Consider the following 19,007-nt stretch of genomic DNA (forward strand, 5'->3'; position numbering starts at 1 on the left):
AGTAATTTAATATACATGTGGCCCTAAGTACATTGGGGCCTTGATACTCAACTGATTTCATCAAATTTGATAATCAACGCATGTTGACATGAAATTTTGCCCCGGTACTCATCGTTTGTTTGGTACACAATATACAAATTAGGCTGGGGGGGGTCAACACTACACCCCTCAGACAGGGTCCGCAACTTGGGAGTCCTCCTGGACCCACAGCTGACTTTTGAACACCATTTGTCAGCTGTGACCAGGGGGCATTTGCCCAGGTTCGCCTAGTGCACCAGTTGCGCTCCTACCTGAACCGGGAGGCTCTCACAACAGTCACTCGTGCCCTTGTGACCTCTAGGCTGGAATACTGCAATGTGCTCTACATGGGGCTGCCCTTGAAGAGTATTCGGCGACTTCAGCTAGTCCAGAATGCGGCCGCGCGAGCGATTGTGGGTGCACCTCGCTTCACCCACATAACACCTATCCTTCGCGAGCTGCACTGGCTACCTGTCGATCTCCGGATACGCTTCAAGGTGCTACTTGTCACCCATAAAGCCCTTCATGGTAGTGGATCTGGATACTTGAGAGACCGCCTACTGCCAATCACCTCCATGCGACCAATTAGATCCCATAGATTAGGCCTCCTCCGAGTTCCATCTGCCGGTCAATGCCGACTGGCAACTACGCGGAGGAGAGCCTTCTCGGTGGCAGCTCCGACCCTATGCAATGATCTCCCCGTGGAGATTCGTACCCTCACCACCCTCCAGACTTTCCGCACAGCCCTTAAAATCTGGCTATCCCGTCAGGCCTGGGGCTAAAGACTGTAACCCACCCGAATGGTATGAATGTTGTGCTTTTAATTATGTACTGTTTCACGTGTTAAATGTTTGTTCCCCCCCCCCCTTCGAGTTGTAAGCCGCTCTGAGTCCCCCCAGGGAAAAGGGCGGCATATAAATAAACTCTCAATCAATCAATCAATCAATCAATCAAACATGTCAGGGTCATGGCTCACCAAATTATTATTACTATTATTTTGTCTTTTAATCACCTGTAATCCCTTGCTTTGGGCTAGAGTTGGGGCAACTGAATGCAGCTGAACATTTACTGGCCAGATGCCCTCCTGTTGCCAATGCAGAGTTTTGTCCAGCAGATTCATTCTCATTGTGCCCAGGAGAGAAATATCTGCCTCTACCTAGGATTGAATTCATACCTCCTGATTGTGAGGATCCACCTCTAGTTCACTGCACCACTCATGACTCACCAAATTATTTCTTATGGGGAAAAAAAAGTCTTTGGTACTCATCGTTTTGGTACTCATTACATTTCCCAGTACCAACTAACGATGAGTATCGAGGTACCACTGTACATTTTTTTTGTAGTTTTTCACCGTAGGCTTTGCTGCAGATGCCAAGAAATTATACAATTATTCGGTCCTCTTTTCCAATTGTCCATGTTCTCCTTTGCCTGTTGGTTTGGTTAATCCTCCCCAGATATAGGAAATGATTCTCTATATTCTTACAGTCTTTTTATTTGGGTTGGTTTTGGGATTCAAGCAGTGGAAGGTGGGTTGTGCTAACATCAGCTATTTAATTGGACTTTAATTAATTTAATAGATTTTTTGTTCACAGCACTTTTAAAAACCTGTTTTCATACTTAGAATTAATACTGAACATTCTCCTATTACCCTCATTATCTCTCTTAAGCTCTTGATAATGAAGTAACATAATGGGAACAGAGTTTAAAAGTAGGAAATTTTGGTCAGTCTCTCTCCCCATATGTCTTTCCGTATTGGAAAAAATATATATAGCAAATATAAAAAAATATTATATACAGTGAATCTTTAAAAAAAAAAAAAACCCTTGCCAAACAATAAAAGTCCAGACAACGTTTTCAAATCTATTTGCCTAGGTGTATTTAAAAAAGACCCAGAATCTAAAATCTAATATATACTATATACATTATTTATAATATAAATTCTTAAAAAGCACAACAATTACTATGCTAATTTTATGCCTTTTTCCCCCCCAAGGAGAAATAAGAGCCAGTGGCAGTATTCATTTTGCTACTGTCCAAGTTCCAGTGAAGTTTGCTTTAGCAGGCTGGGGTATTTTTTATCTAAACATAAATCCCTCAGGGTTTTTTTTTAATGGATCCTTAAGGAGAATCTGAAGTAATTACAAATAAACACACATACAGAACTACTGTATAGAATGTACTTGTAGCAAGCTTTGCATAAGGAGACCATTAAATAATAATTATTCCACAACTATTCAGGTAGGTTGGCTATATGGACTGGAAACCCAAGTCACTTGGAAATCATAAACTTAGGAAAACAAATAAAACTAATCTTTGGACTTAGAACAACAACTGAGCCCAAGATTTATGTTGTTAAATTAGACATTTGTTAAGTGAGGTTTTCCCCATTTTACTTGCCACCGTTGTTAAGTGAATCACTGCAGTTTTTCAGTTAGTAACATGATTGGTAAGTGAATTTGGCTTCCCCATTGACTTTGCTTGTCGGAAGGTCGCCAAAAGGGATCACATGATCCCAGGAATCTGCAACCGTCATAAATATTAGTCAGTTGCCAAGCATCAGAATTTTGATCATGTGACCAAGGGGATGCTACAATGGTCATAAGTGGAAAAAATGGTCATAAGTCTCTTTTTTTCAGTGCCACTGCAACTTTGAATGGTCACTAAATGAACTGTTCTTAATTGAGGATTACCTGTACTGAATATCAGTATTTGTTTTAGCATTTGGAATTCAATGGTGAAAAGAGTAAGGTTCTACATTTAGGCATGAGAAACGAAATGCCCAGGTACAGTATAGGTGGTACCTGGCTCAATAGGAGTAACTGTGAGAGGGATCTTGGAGTCCTAGTGGACGACCATTTAAATATGAGCCAGCAGTGTGCAGCAGCTGCCAAAAAAGCCAACACAGTTCTAGGCTGCATAAACAGAGGGATAGAATCAATATCATATGTTAATACCACTTAATAAAGCCTTGGTAAGGCCACACTTGGAATACTGCATCCAGTTTTGGTCACCACAATGTAAAAAGGATGTTGAGACTCTAGAAAGAGTGCAGAGAAGAGCATCCAGGATGATTTGGGGACTGGAGGCTAAAACATATGAAGAACGACTGCAGGAAACTAGGTATGTCTAGTTTAATGAAAGAAGGACTAGGAGAGACATGATAGCAGTCTTCCAATATCTCAGGGATTGCCACAAAGAAGAGGGAGTCAAGTATTCTCCAAAGCATCTGAGGGCAGGACAAGAAGCAATACGTGAAAACTAATCAAGGAGAGAAGCAACTTAGAACTAAGGAGAAATTTCCTGACAGTTAGAACAATTAATCATTGGAACAACTTGCCTCCAGAAGTTGTGAATGCTTCAACCCTGGGTATTTTAAGAAGATGTTGGATATCCATTTGTCTAAAGTGGTGTAGGGTTTCCTGCCTGTATGGGGGTTGGACTAGAAGACCTTCAAGGTCCCTTCCAACTCTGTTATTCTAAATTTTAGCAACTTCACTCTGAGATTGAATAGCCTTACCTTGTCTGAAATTGGGTGCATGTAGGATAGAAAGAGGTCTGACACATTCTATTCTTTTTTTATATATTTTTACATAAGGGAGACAACTTATAAATAGGAAAGGGCAAGCAGATTTTTGTACCAGGCTCAGAAAAATCTGCAGGCAGAATGTCACATTAATGGACCAGACGGGAATTAATTCAACACAGAATGAGGGTAGGGAGTAGTGGTTCTAATTAGCATTGGCTGGTGTCTGGAGTTTCAGGAAGCAAAGTTAAGCTCCTGACTTAATTGCTCTTTTGTATTCTCATGGTATTGTAGAAAGTGAGAATATGTGCTTCCTGTGTCAGTGGAGAGAACACATAAAAGGAGAGTAGGAAGAGTGAGCAAAGGCATCTAAAAGAAACATGAGAGATCAGAAAAGGGATTTGAGGACACCAAGGTGCAAATAGCACCATCTGTGTTGGGCTTTCCATAATCCAGGTTTTATCTGTCCTAGTCCCACTTTCTTTTCTCTTGCAACTTGGTGCCCCAGAGGTTCTTCCCTAAATGATGGCTTGTGATAGAAGAATGAAATGTACTTAGGATTTGGGCATAATAAAGCAAGAATCTTCTGATAATACTGCAGGCAAATCATACCTGGCAGAGAGAAACAGGTAAGAACCCTTACATAAATCAAATGCTGGGCTCATTCAATGATAGCAGGACAGGCCATGAAGGATGGGGTTCAGTGGTGGGATTCAAATAATTCAACAACCGGTTCTCTGCCCTAATGACCATCTGGGTAGGTGGGGCTCGGTGGTCATGTGACTGGGTGGGCGTGGCCAACTCAAGGTCACACAGGTCGATGGGCGCTTCACCTTAGCTGTTACAATGTAATAAGGGCTAACCGGAGAGGCAGTTCCTGTAAGCAGGTCAATAAAGATGAGGCTAGAAAGAACATCAGACAGTTTCCTTCCTGCCTTCCTTCCTTACAGGATTAGCCCTGTAAAGTGGGAAAAAACAAAAGGAGATTTCTTCCAACAATCGGTTCTCTGAACTACTTAGAAAGTTACCAACCGGTTCTCCCAAATAGGTGCAAACTGGCTGAATCCCACCACTGATGGGGTTGGTAAATGGGGATGAAGGAAGAGAGTAGAAGGCAGCCTAGCCCCAAAGATACTCCAACTAACCAAGGACATAGAACAGGGGTCCTCAAACTTTTTAAACAGGGGGTCAATTCAGACTGTTGGGGGGGGTCGGACTGGCTGGGTGGGCATGGCTAGGTCATAGGACTAGGTGGGCGTGGCCAATTTAACAGCCTATTGAATAATGCACACAAATTAAATTTTAATTTGTTTTTGCTCCTGGGGGGTGTTTTATTTGCTTTTGTTTGCATGTTGCTCTTTGGTTGCCTTTTCTTTTTACTGGATAATTTTTCAGTTGTTTAGGAGTCTAATGGTCCACTTCAGGAAACTCAACTTTGCAGCAATTCTTCTTAGCCTCAAGGAGCTTGAGAAATCAATCTCTCTCCCCCCCCTTTCCCTCTCTCGCTCCTTCTGTACCTCCCTCTCCCTCCCTCCCTCCCTCCCTCTTTCTCTCTCTGTCTCTCTCTCTTTATCTATCTTCAGGAGGCAGGGAGGTGAAAAGCAGGCCATTTTCTCCCATCTTTTGGCCTCCTGGGGCATCTGTGTGCCCCGTTTGTTTACCCCCCCTCCACCTCCAGAAGCATTCTGCAGGCCAAAAACAGGCAAAAATGGCTTGTTTTTTTGGCCACAATGGGCCACTTTTTGCCCAGTTTTTGGCCTCCTGGGACTTCTGTGCACCCCGTTTTTTACCTCCTCTGCCTCAAGAACATCTCTGCAGGCCAAAATTGTTGGCCTTACCTTTCAGTTCCACCCTGCAGGGCTCACGAAGGTAACTCCTTTGCTTGGCCAAAGGGTGGGTGGGGTGATGTGGGCGGGGCAGCCTTGTGGTCCTGCGCGGGATGGATTAATGGCTTTGATGGGTCACATGCGGCCCCGGGCTGTAGTTTGAGGGACCCATAACATAGAAAGTCAAAAAGAGGGGCTCTCTATGTATAGCTAGTCCTCAACTTACAACCACAATTGAGCCCAAAGTGTCTGTTGCTAAGTGAGACACTTTAGTGAATTCTGCCCCATTTTACAACTATTCTTGAATCACTGTAGTTGTTAAGTTGGTAACACAGTTGTAAAGTGAATCTGACTTTGCTTGCCAGAAGGTCGCAAAAGGTGATCACATGATCCTTTTGGGGGCGCTGCCAATGTCATAAATCTGAACCAGTTGCTAAGCAACCACATTTATTCCTGTAACCATGCGGGTGGCTGCAATGGTCGTAAGTATGACAGTCACTTTTTTCAGGGTTTGTTGTAACTTTAATGGCCACTCAGTGAATTAGTTGCACGTGGAGAACTACCTGCATTTTACATAGAAGGGAAATTCTGATGTTGCCTTCAAATCAGTGTCGACTCCTGGCTACTGTCTGCACTAGACTTGGCGCTAGTCCCTACATCTTCTTAGCAAGGTTTTCAGGAGTATTTTTGTTAAGTCTATCCCCGTTAGGAGACTAGAGTTCTGCAGCAGAAGTTAGTAACGGATAGGTCTCTGGATAGTCGCTCACAGCCACCGAAGGTAAAGCAAATAATAGCTTTACTTGCGTAACAAAAACAGGATAAATAGTCTCCAAACAGACTATAACAAGAGCCGAGGTGGCGCAGTGGTCAGAGTGCAGTACTGCAGGCCACTTCAGCTGACTGCTATCTGCAGTTTGGCAGTTCAAATCTCACCGGCTCAGGGTTGACTCAGCCTTCCATCCTTCCGAGGTGGGTGAAATGAGGACCCAGATTGTTGGGGGCAATATGCTGACTCTGTAAACAGCTTAGAGAGGGCTGAAAGCCCTATGAAGCGGTATGTAAGTCTAACTGCTATTGCTATTGCTATAAGCAGTCTTGAAGTATATACACGGTCTATTTACAATACGTTGAAGTTACAGTTGCTCAATTCACAATTCACCATGTAGGCAGGTAACTAACATACAGACTAGCCACCATCCAATACACGGTCTTCTCTCCAATACTAAGCACATATAGTAACAGTCAGGACCAATCAGGAGCATCAGGAGAAACCGTAATAGTTCCTTCCTCCTTTTATGGCTGCTTAAAGCAATAGCATCCAATTACCTCTCTCTTACATTTAAAGTAACAGACACATTTGTTACAATCATGGCTTATGCTTATACATATACATTGTCAAGGCAAGACTAGGGTTACATCCCTAACAATTTTGCCCTTGTTTTTTTTCCCTTCCCAGGGCTGAGAGAATGTGGTTGGCCTGAGGGCATCCAGCTGGATTTGTGCTTACGATGGAGTTAGAACTCCCAATTTGTAGCTTGGCGCCTTAACCACAACACCAAACTGTCTCTCTCTGTAAGACAATATTGTTGAATATTATTTCTGCCTTCTTCTGTTCCTGATCTTGCTAGTATACATTGATCAACATCTCAATACTTCTTCAATTTGTGTTTTTTTCAGGAGGGAACTGGACCGTATTCTTTTCTTTGAAGACACTTCGTTTCTCATCCAAGAAGCTTCTTCCGCTCTGACTGGATGGTGGGGAAATGGAAGGATCCAGCCAGAGCTAAAAAAAAAGCTTCTTGGATGAGAAGAAAAACATTTTCAAAGAAAAAAAAAACAATAAGTCCAAGTTTCCTCCTGAAAAAGCATCTTTGGGACAACCATGACTTGGATGATTGAGAATCTCCACATCTTCAATTTGTGCTCACTGATGGAAGGAGGACTAGGCCTGCCTTATGGAAGCATTGGTCTCATTCAAGAAGACCATATCTGCGGTAATGAAACTGTGGAATAAGGGACATAGGCCTCCAAGCATTTGTTGGAAAAGAAGCTACATATGTATCAATAAGGATATCAGGGAGAAAAAGAGAAGGAGAGAGGGTAGGAAGGGGAAGAGAGAGGGTAAGAGTAGGAGAGAGGTACGGTAAGAAAGAAGGGGAAGGAGAGGAGGAAGGAAGGAAGTAGAGAAGGAAGGGAGAAAGAAAAGAAAAGAAAGAGAAAATAAGGTGGTGTCATAACAGGCGCTAGGGATGGTAAACAATACAATCCAAACTATACCCTATAATCTTTTAAAATGGAATAACAATAGTTTAAGATTGGCAAAGAAAAAGAATAACCATGTGAATGTATACCTAGAATTGTATGTAAGAGAATAAATGATTGTAAGAATATATAGCACATTATAGGTAAACAATATTTGGTTATAAATAGCTAAGTATAAATAAATATAGAATTGTACATAAAAATGGATAAAGAATAAAGAGACCATGAATGTAAGATAGAAAGGTATAGAAAGGGAAACACTAACTGCAAAGTTGCGATACGGAACTGCTGTATGATATATGATGGAACTTCTTGTTCCTATGTTGTCTTAAGTCATGTGTTTGTTTTTGTTGATGTGTTTATGTGTTTAAAATAAAAACATATAAAAAAAAAGAATATCAGGTTGCCTTTACACTAAGCCAGACCATTGATCATGCAACCTAATGCTGCCAATCTCAACTGGCAGCCATTTTCCAGTTCCTGAGCTTCATACAGGAGTTTACTGTAGCTGCTAACTATTGAACCTGGGAATGTTTGCATAAAAAAAAACAGATATTTTGCCACTAAATTATAAATTGTACACAAAGAATCTGTGTATGCAGTAGTTTTCCTTGGATCACTTCCAAACAACATCAGATATGATGTTCACAAAAGCAGAAGCACTTTGTCCTGAGCAAACGAAAGCAGCAAGAAAACAAACGAACAATCACTTCAGAGAAATGAATATCTGCTATCCAAAAGATTGAGACATGCAGTTCCTGTGCACAGGTATGGTGTGAAAGTGGGGTTGTCCCAGTTTGGTGAGCAATTGCCCCCTATAATGAATTCGACCCCTGTTGGCGAAAAAATATATATCTTCCATCTGTTAAGATTTCCTAAATCCTGGATTAGTTCCACACATCCAATTAGAGAAGTGATTGGCTCTTTTCAACAAGAATCAAGTAATTCTCCTGACCAAGCAGGGACTTTACTTGGACAATCTCATCATGGGCAATCAAACTTTCTTTGATTCTGGTTGTGAGTTCCGAATCTCAAGCTCTGACAGTGGGAAATCCCAATGTCAAGGTTCCAACTAATGAACCCAAGCACATCAGAGACTGGGATCGTCCTCAAAGATCTTCTTTATTGAGTACATCATATTGGCACAACTTCAAAGGAAAACCAACTTTAAATCTTTCCATTGCTGTTTCAGTATAATTAAAATAGGAACTAACCCTGTCTCCAAGTGTCACAAATCACATTGGCCAATTGGGTTAATTGGCGGGCTCTCCGGGCATTCCTTCCCTGACCTTATTCGTTGCCAGTAGGGATGACCCTGATTCTCACAAGAAAGCTCTTTGTTGTGCCTATTAAAGCTTCCCAACCTCCTTCCCTCCTCCTTCCCCTTCTGTGTGGCAACTGAGGAACCGAAAAATGGCAGTGGCCAAGTTTGGTTCAAAGTTGACACTCAGATCATTAAGATTTCCATTGATGAGGAAAACCTTTTGCCAGAAGCCTGAAGCCAACAAGTATGGACCAATAAGAACAGACCAGGTTCTCTCCAACTGGATGTTTTTCAGATATGGTGAATTAAACTCCAGACTATATTGGGTTACAGATTCTCATCAGATACATTTTAGGATAGTCTTTGGTGTTCATAGCTGAGCCTATTTACTAAGCAGTCTTCACCATCATGTCTCCTGCTAGATATCTAAGCTCTTCCCTTCTGCCTCCTCATTTTCAATCAGCCGCACCAAGGATGAGCAATGACACTCATCAGGGAAGTGGCATCTTCTTGCCATCCAAATACAGACAGACAACAAAATCACACGAACCTGGATTTCCAGTCCTGCAATAATAAAAACTTCAAGGCAGCCCAAGGTAAAAGTGGTGCCAAGAGGTATGAAGGTGAGGCTGACATCTCTGAGATGGCGGCTTATGATATGCAGAGGTGAGAGCTATTACTTTCCATAGCCTTTGCTCCCTCAGGCCTCCTGCTTTTTGCCTGCCTGAGAGGCACCTCGGTGGTATTTTCAGGAGCAGAGTTTTTCTTTACAGTGGAAATAAAACTCTGAGAAACTAATATAATGCTGCACTCAGGCACCAAGCACTCTTTTGGAAATTATAGCCTGGTGTCATGTTCACAAAACGGTCAGCTGGAGACCAAAGGAAGGTATGCAGTCTAGCTTATGGCTTCTCCAGCTGCAGTGGGGACAATTTGCCTTGAATAAAGTTTGTTTTGTCCAAAATCCTTAGTTTTACAGTTCTGTTTTTGCTTGTCTCCATGTTTGGGTCTCCTCTCCCTCTCATTTGGCACAATGGTTTGGCATCACCCCAGTCTTTGTGGAATGCAGGTGGTGGGTGCCTTTTGATCATTTAGATTTGATACAATATAGGGCAGGGGTGTCAAACTCAAGGCCCTGGTGCCAGATCCGGCCCATGGGGTGCTTAGATCTGACCCACATGACCACCCTGGAAACAGCAAAGGACTGGTCCGCAGTGCCTCTGAATAGCAATAGCAATAGCAGTTAGACTTATATACCACTTCATAGGGCTTTCGGCCCTCTCTAAGCGGTTAACAGAGTCAGCATATCGCCCCCACAGTCTGGGTCCTCATTTCACCCACCTCAGAAGGATGGAAGGCTGAGTCAACCTTGAGCTGGTGAGATTAGAACCGCTGAACTGCAGATAACAGTCAGCTGAATTGGCTTGCAGTACTGCACCCTAACCACTGCGCCACCTCGGCTCCTGAAGAACAAAGGAGAAGGAAGGAAGAGGGAAGGAAAAAGAAGAAAAGGAAGGACGGAAGGAAGGAAGGAAGGAAGGAAGGAAGGAAAGAAGGAAGGAAGGAAGGAAGGAAGGAAGGAAGGAAGGAAGGAAGACAATGGATCCCCCAGCCCCACCCGGGCCCCCACAGGTGCCCCCAACATGAGTGATGGCAAGCTGGCCACGCCCACCCCAGCCATGCCCACCCAGCCCCCCAAGGTCAAACAAACCCTAATGCAGCCCTCAATGAAATCGAGTTTGACACCCCTGATATAGGAGCATGTATAGATTTCACGCAACATAGTATATGAAGCAATAGTACATTTATCCATTCTGCTGTTCCTGCTGAGCACCTGCCCTGTATCACGTGAGCTTCTTATATTATGATTTAGAAAAAATAGCAGTAGTCTGACCACTTCTATTGTTCTTCACAAAGAAGATACCAGAGCATTATAAAACAACATATAATCCTCTCTCTTTTCCAAAACTAAGTAGGTTTGGATTCAGTGCTGGGGTGGAATGACAGATGTGATGCCATGAGTTGTATGATAGAAAGAAAGGGCTGAAATCTCCAAGAAGAATGGATCTGAACCAACTCCTCCACTTACAACTATTCATGTAGTGACTGTTCAAAATTAAGATGGCACAGAAAAAAAGCGACTTACCACTGGTCCTTACCGCTTATAACTGTTGCAGCATCCCCACAATCATATGATCAAATTGAGCACTTGGCAACCGCCAACTGGCATGCATTTACCGTGGTTGTGTCTTGAGGTCATGTGATTGCCTTTTCTGACCTTTGGGTCTTCAACTGGCTTACAATGAGCCTTACAATTTGCTTAACGATCGTATGATTCCTTTAATAACTGCAGTGATTCATTTAAGAACTGTGACAAAAATAGGTAGTAAAATCAGGCACAAATCACTTAGCCATTGCCTAACTTGGCAACAAAAATTCTGGCCCCAATTGGGGTTGTTAGTTAACAACTACCTGTACTTCCTAAGAAGCTCCTTGTGGCAAAAACTCTGTAAACCCAAAGTATCTTTGCTTTTCTCATTCCAGATGTCTGTCAGGTCTCCTTACTTTGGAATAGGTGGCTCCATTGATGACTTCTCCCCTCCTCATCCAGATGATAGTTGCTGCTGGTTTGGCATTGTCAGCATGACAGGTCAGATTCAGTGGATCTCCAGCTCGCAGGCTGATGATTGGTCCTCCAATGATGATTGGATCGTCTGGAGGTACTGTGAAGGAAACAGAGAATGATGAGATTCGGGAGCATCAAAATCAATTATAACAGAATAACAAAGCTGAAAAAGACCTTGGAGGTCTTCTAGTCGAACCCCCTGCTCAGGCAGCAGACCCTAAACCATTTCAGAGAAGGGCCAGTCTCCAGTTTCCAGTGATGGAACACCTGCAACTATTCTCTAAAGCACCTGAGGATAGAACAAGAAGCAATGGGTGGAAACTAATCAAGGAGAGAAGCAACTTAGAAGTAAGGAGAAGTTTCCTGACAGTTAGAACAATTAATCAGTGGAACAACTTGACTCCAGAAGTTGTAAATGCTCCAAACATAGGGTTTCCTGCTTAGGCAGAGGGTTGGACTAGACGACCTCCCAGGTCCCTTCCAACCAGTGGTGGGATTCAAATAATTTAACAACCGGTTCTCTGCCATAATGACCAGCTGGGTAGGCATAGCTTGGTGGTCATGTGACAATGTGGCCGTGGCTAACTCACGTCAATGGGCGCTTCGCCTTAGCTGTTACAATATAATAAGGGTTAACCGGAGAGGCAATTTCTGTAAGCAGGGCAATAAAGATGAGGCTAGAAACAACACCATAATTTTTCCTTCCTGCCTTCCTTACAGGATTAGCCCTGTAAAGTTGGAAAAAAACAAAATAAGATTTCTTCCAACAACCGGTTCTCCGAACTGCTTAGAAAGTTATGAACCGGTTCTCCCGAATAGGTGCGAACCGGCTGAATCCCATCACTGCTTCCAACTCTGTTTCTCTATTCTAACTTCTGAAGGCAATTCCACTGATTAACTGTTCTCACTGTCATCAAATTTCTCCTTAGTTCTAAGTTGGTCCTCTCCTTATTTAGTTTCCATTGCTTCTTAGCCTGCCTTCAGTTGCTTTGGAGAATAAGTTGACCCCTGTTTCTTTGTGGTGAAAATGATGCACCAAAACAGCAATCCGGCTAGGAAACACAAAAGTCCCCACAAACAATATGATCTAATTTTATACACCAATTCAAGAGACCATTTCAATTCAAATTTATGTACTAATTCAAGATACCATTTCAATTCAAATTTATACACCAATTCAAGAGATCATAAGGGCATTGGTTAGACAGATTGGGGGGGAAAAGGTGGATACAACTTGCAGAAATTCATACCTTGGTTGGCATTGTAAATCAACCAAGTTGTTGTTTGTTCGAGATCTGTTTATAGCAGTAACTGTTCTTTTGTCAATAACAAGATGCTACCTAACCAAGCTGCATTGAATTATTGTTCAGAACAGCGTGCATTGTACGAGAATTAGCTATAACCAAATAACATGGCTTATACAAGAGGGTTGAATGCTGATTACTTAACCTTCTTTGATGGCACACTTGTTCATACAAAACAGGGTGTTTGGTTAATGATTGATTAAAGGGATGCTTTCTTTCCTCGCAGCTCAATGCCTGTTTACGTCCGTTGAGCTTATTTTAAAATCTATTCCTGCTTTGTAAATCAGAACCCCAGTGTAGCCTTTACTCCAGAGAAAACTGTTCTAGAATCTTACTCAGAGAATTAATTGAAATTTCAGGTGATTTTTAGATACTACATCATGGAGGTGGAATTATATACAAATTAGCTTGCTTCTTTGCTCCTCTTTCTAATGCTTCGTTGCTCATGTAGGGTTTCCCTTTAGAGCGAACCAATAGGATCCATCTGAATTTTTGTTTCTGTGAAAGCAAAATAAAATGCAGCCATAACTATTTTATGGGGATGACATTAACTATTACAATAAGGTAAGCGGAGAGGCAGTATTCACAAGAAGGATTTATTTCTGCTTCTTATATGCTGTGCAAAAAATACTTTGCAGATTTGGATGGTAAGTCAGATGGTGGCTTTGCTTAGCTGTATCTGTGATCCTCCAATCAAACTGAACCACATTTGGCGGGATAGATGACCATTTTCTGGAGTTTGAGAATATAGGGTGCTTTTAGCAGAGTGGTGATAGGAAGACTGTCAGTGGGGAAATAATCAGAACTATTTGTTCAGTTCAAAGCACAGAAGTGTTTATTGTTGCTACTTCTAATACAAGAATCTTGTCAACTAAATGGTCAAAGGTAAATTGATGCTATATAAGGGGCAATAAAATTCACTGGGGAGGGCTGAACTTAGGTCTTTTGTGACAATGGAATGATTCCAAACTGATGACACATTTAACCCTGCCTTCCAACTCAGCTTCTTCTTCTCCTACATAGACAAGGCTATCCTTGTCTCTAAACAGGGCAGTTGATTCAGGGAGCAGAGTTTAAACCACTGTTTCTCAATATTAGCAACTTGAATAGATATGGACGTCAGCTCCCAGAATTTCCCAGACAGGGAATGAATGAATGAATGAGTGTGTGTGTGTGTGTGTGTGTGTGTGTGTGTGCTTATATGTATATAAGCATGTATGTATCCTCTTATTCTAGGCTTAAACATAAACATATAAATATACAGTGTGCATTTGTAATAAGAGCAAAATACACAATATTTCTATAATCATAACAAATCAAATTGTTGAAACCTGAACCTTGAATAATGAAATTTCAGTTTTATCTTTCTCAAGTAATAAGATAAAAAGTGGTCTCCAAACAGAAACAAATCTAGATTGACTTTCGCCCTTTCCTCAGAGTAGCTAGCGTTGTTATCTCTGCCAATTCCATTAATTTCCAAAAATACTCCTCAGTTGTGGAAAATTGTGAATCTTTCCCCCTCTACAAAACACTGGTCATTTCTCAGCTGCATTTCCTGTATTTTTTTAAAATACAAACGTGTATTTTTTTTAAAAAAAGGGTGGAGGTCTTCAGAGGGACAGGCTTTTTTCAGTGCAACAGGTTGGAATCAATTATATTTAAGAACAAAGAAATTTCAAAGATCCCCTGCTAGGTATGCTGAATCAAAAGCTTCTCTTTTTTTCCCATGGTTGCCTGTGAGATTTTATTCAACACATCAAGTTCTTCTAAAGCCATTCTATTAATGCTTGCATGCTAGACCTTGGTGGCATCTCTAGGTGGCAGAAACACCATTTAGGTTCTTATATCTGTGTGTATTTATGTATGTGTTTGTGTGTGTGTGTGGGTGCTTGTGTGTGTGTGTGTGTGTGTTTGTGTCTGTGTGTGTGTTTCCCCCAGTATTCCGCTTTCATTGTCTGAAATGGGTTTAGACACTGGATATGAAAGCAATAACATATTTCCTTCAGTTTATTTATTTACTGCATTGCTGATGGAGCTCTCCTGCTGGGAGATATGCACATCTTATGTTATGAAAACTGGAGGCAGCTGCCTTCATTCAGCCGACAATGCAAAGCAACAGATTTGGTCTAAACAAAAGATGGAGGGAATAGGATAAATTCAACCAATTTGATACATAAATCAGACCACTAACGGATGGCTGTCATATCAGAATTCTCACATAGCCCAGGCTTTTCCTGGCTCTTTCCACGGAGAGGAGAATACCCAGAGCACAAGAGACAGGGATGAGTTTTTATAGATTTGTTTTTAAAAAAAAAATGTATTTCTGCTAACGATTAGTTCTGTAGCTTTCAAAAGGGATTAAGATAAATTCATTAGTGGCTTAGTTTTGATGACTTCCAGCTACATTCTGAATCGAAGATTACAGCTTGGGTTAGGAAGAGCGATATTCTTTTATGATCTGCTTATCAGGTACGGATAGATTAGATATGTCACTGGGTGACGCAGAATTGTTCTTTTTCTTCCTCTCCTTTTCCTGCTAATGCAGGGTCCGCTTTCTCCAGACTAACCAAGGGTTGATCCTTTGGTTGTCACAGGAATTGACCAACTGGTTTGTCGCCTAAGCTTAATGACATGAGTTGAGACAGAGTAAGGGGTCCAATATCACCCCAGCCAGCTTTCCTGCTTAAGGCGGGGCTAGAATTTGCAATCTCCTTATGATTGGCCCAAAGTCACCCAGTTGGCTCTCATGTGTAATGAAGGACTAGAACTCATAGTCTCCTGGTGACTGGGCCTAAATCACCCAGCAAATAGCTTGGGACTAGAACTCACACTACTAGTTTTTTTTTTAGCCTGGTGGCTTAACTACTAGACAAAACTGGATCTCTTTGTGTGATACAGAATATTGGGGGGAAAATCCATATTTGGATAGATCCAGGCCAGCCTTTTTATGGTTTGGGTTCTGCTCTCCTCACATAATTGATAAGGAAGAGTCCCAAATCCCAACTCACACAGTCTTAGGGGATCATCGTGCTTCTTGTAAATACATAAAGCATTATGAAGTCCCAAGAATTTCTTCAAATAGTCCGATGGTTCCCACCAATTTACCTCAGAATAAAGCGATTTCTAGAAACAAAAAGAAAGCTTGACCTCTTTGGCTGAAACCTGAGGGGTGCAGAAAACACGAAGGAAAGGAGCAGCATTGCCTGGTTTAAAAAAAAAACACACCCACATCTATGCTAAGCATACAATTCAAGCCTCGTCTGGTTAGAGCTGAGAGAATTCTTGCCTTAAACCCCAAGGAATATTGCCAATCGGTGTTGACAATATTGATTTAGATGAACCAATGATCTAATTTAAAATAAACAATCCAGAGTGCTATTCCATCTTATCTTAGTGCCTATAAATCACTCTTCAAACAAAAGAGCTGAAGGGGAAAGAAAAAGTCTATTCCAAATCAAATTTAGCACTAAGAACCGTTAGTACATTTTGTTCATTCAGTATGAAGAGGTGCTATGCTGACATCCAAAAGACAACTTAAGGGTCACAAGAATCAGAAGGAAGAAACAAAATCATAGTCAGATAGTGTTATGAGCAACACAACATGAGCCAAAAGGTACTGGAAATACTGAAAGAATGCCAGGTGGAGGTTTACAATAGTGTAATGGGACAGGCATTGGATGGAAACTAATCAAGGAGAGAACCAACCTAGAATTCTGGAGAAATTCCCTGACAGAACAATTAATCAGTGAAGTGAGTTGAACTGTTCTTAATTGAGGATTACCTGTACTGAATATCAGTATTTGTTTTAGCATTTGGAATTCAATGGTGAAAAGAGTAAGGTTCTACATTTAGGCATGAAAAACGAAATGCCCAGGTACAGTATAGGTGGTACCTGGCTCAATAGGAGTAACTGTGAGAGGCATCTTGGAGTCCTAGTGGACGACCATTTAAATATGAGGCAGCCGTGTGCAGCAGCTGCCAAAAAAGCCAACACAGTTCTAGGCTGCATAAACAGAGGGATAGAATCAAGATCACGTGAAGTGTTAATACCACTTTATATTGCCTTGGTAAGGCCACACTTGGAATACTGCATTCAGTTTTGGTCGCCACGATGTAGAAAAGATGTGGATACTCTAGAAAGAGTGCAAAGAAGAACAACAAAGATGATTTGGGGACTGGAGGCTAAAACATATGAAGAACGATTGCAGGAACTGGGTATGTCTATTTTAATGAAAAGAAGGACTAGGGGTGATATGATAGCAGTCTTCCAATATCTAAGGGGCTGCCACGAAGTAGAGGGGGTCATCCTATTATCCAAAGCTCCTGAAGGCCAGACAAGAAGCAATGGATGGAAACTAAGCAAGGAGAGAACCAACCTAGAATTCTGGAGAAATTTCCTGACAGTGAGAACAATTAATCAGTGAAGTGACTTGTCTCCAAAAGAGTTCCAACCCTGGAGGTTTTTAAGAGGAGATTGGACAACCATTTGTCTGAAATGGTATAGGGTTCTGAGTAGGGGTTTGGAATTGAAGGCCTCCAGAGTTCCTTCCAGCTCTGTTATTCTGTTAACAAGGAGACCTTATTCTGAGGCCACCTTCTGATAGCTACTCCAGGATCCTTATTTTTGCAGGATCCTTATTTTTATTTACTATGAAGGATCCTTATTTTTATTTCTTATGAAATGTATATGCTCCACAGTAGACATATCTACTCTTGATTTAATGAGGTTTCTGATATTAATTCAGAAATTCAGATTTGGAATCCCTTTTCTTACAACAGAGTGATAACGACAAGGAAAAGATTAAACTATTAATAGTTTAAGTATTAAAACTACAATTAATGAAGATGACAAGGGAGGAGCAAGGTGGAGGTAGAGTCTTCTCTCAATCCATCAATCACCTCCAGTGTGACTTGCCCTCGTCGATGACCTGGCCGTGGCTAATTGGCACAGTCAGGATTCAAGGTCCCTACAGAAGGCCAAGAGGCTGGGTGTCAGATTTCAGATTTCAGATTTAGTTTATTTGTATGCCGCCCTTCTCTGGGAGGGACTCAGGGCGGCGAACAACTCAAAAAGGGGAAAAGGGAACATAAAACATGATACACGTAATTAAAATAAACAAGAATCATACAGCCATACAAGTCGAGAGGGGAGGGGAACTCATCAACCCCAGGCCTGCCGGCACAGCCAGGTTTTGACGGCTTTCCGGAAGGCCTGGAGAGAGGTGAGGGTCCGAATCTCCGCGGGGAGTTCATTCCAAAGGGCCGGAGCTGCTACAGAGCGTGACCCGTCAAAACCGCGGTCCACTAAAGCGCGCCCGATCAAAGCGCGTACGTGACGTCATCAGCAGCGCGACAAATAAAATTAAAAATAAATTAAATTTAAATTAAAATAAAATTAAAGCAAGCCGATTCACGTAAAGGTAAGGGTTAGGTTTAGGGTTAGGGTTAGGTTAAGGGTTAGGGTTAGGTTTAGGGTTATGTTAAGCATTAGGGTTAGGTTTAGGGTTAGGTTAAGGGTTAGCGTTAGGTTTAGCGTTAGGTTAAGGGTTAGGCTTAGGGTTAGGTTTAGGGTTAGGTTTGGGGGGGGGGTTAGGTTTAGATTTACGCATTAATTTTAAGTTTACCGCTCACAGCGTGCTGTTTTCGTCGCGCTGTGATGACGTCACGTACGCGCTTTCGTCGAGCGCGCTTTAGTCTACCGCGGTTTTGTGGTGGAACCGCTACAGAGAAGGCCCTCCCCCGGATAGTAGCCAGGTGGCATTGGCTGGTGGACGGAACCCGGAGGAGGCCAACCCTGTGTGATCTAATGGGTCTTTGGGAGGTGTCAATGTCACCTCAATGTTCCAGATGTTAATCTTGCAAAAATTTTTACCTCAGGCTTCCGCTGTGTTTCACCCCAGCTTCAGGGTTGCTTTCATCAAGGATTCCTCAGAGCTAAGCCTGACAGGCAGAGATGATAACTGATAGCAAAGGAATTCTTCAAATGGATAAACCAATTGTGATTCAGAAAGGAGTTCCTTTTCAAAGCCCCCTATTTCCCCCTCCCCCCGTTATTGGAGGAAAATTATTTTTTTTATCTGCCAAGTCCTTCTTGAAGCCTTCAACTCAAGAGAAAATTCTCAGGTATCTCCCTATTATCAAGGAAAGATTTGAGAGCATTTTAGACTTGAGTGATATCAGATAG

At 41.9% G+C, this 19,007-nt stretch overlaps 1 protein-coding gene across 1 annotated transcript in view; it reads right to left on the reverse strand.

Annotated features, from left to right (window-relative positions):
* KIRREL3 (kirre like nephrin family adhesion molecule 3) overlaps positions 1-19,007 on the reverse strand; it is a 428,294-nt gene that overhangs the window by 307,595 nt on the left and 101,692 nt on the right. The window contains exon 4 of the mRNA XM_032228762.1: positions 11,459-11,616. Coding sequence (XP_032084653.1) covers positions 11,459-11,616 — 158 coding nt within the window. The remainder of the gene's footprint in view (positions 1-11,458; positions 11,617-19,007) is intronic.

This window comes from Thamnophis elegans, chromosome 13, assembly GCF_009769535.1.
Source record: "Thamnophis elegans isolate rThaEle1 chromosome 13, rThaEle1.pri, whole genome shotgun sequence".
Lineage (NCBI taxonomy): Eukaryota > Metazoa > Chordata > Lepidosauria > Squamata > Colubridae > Thamnophis > Thamnophis elegans.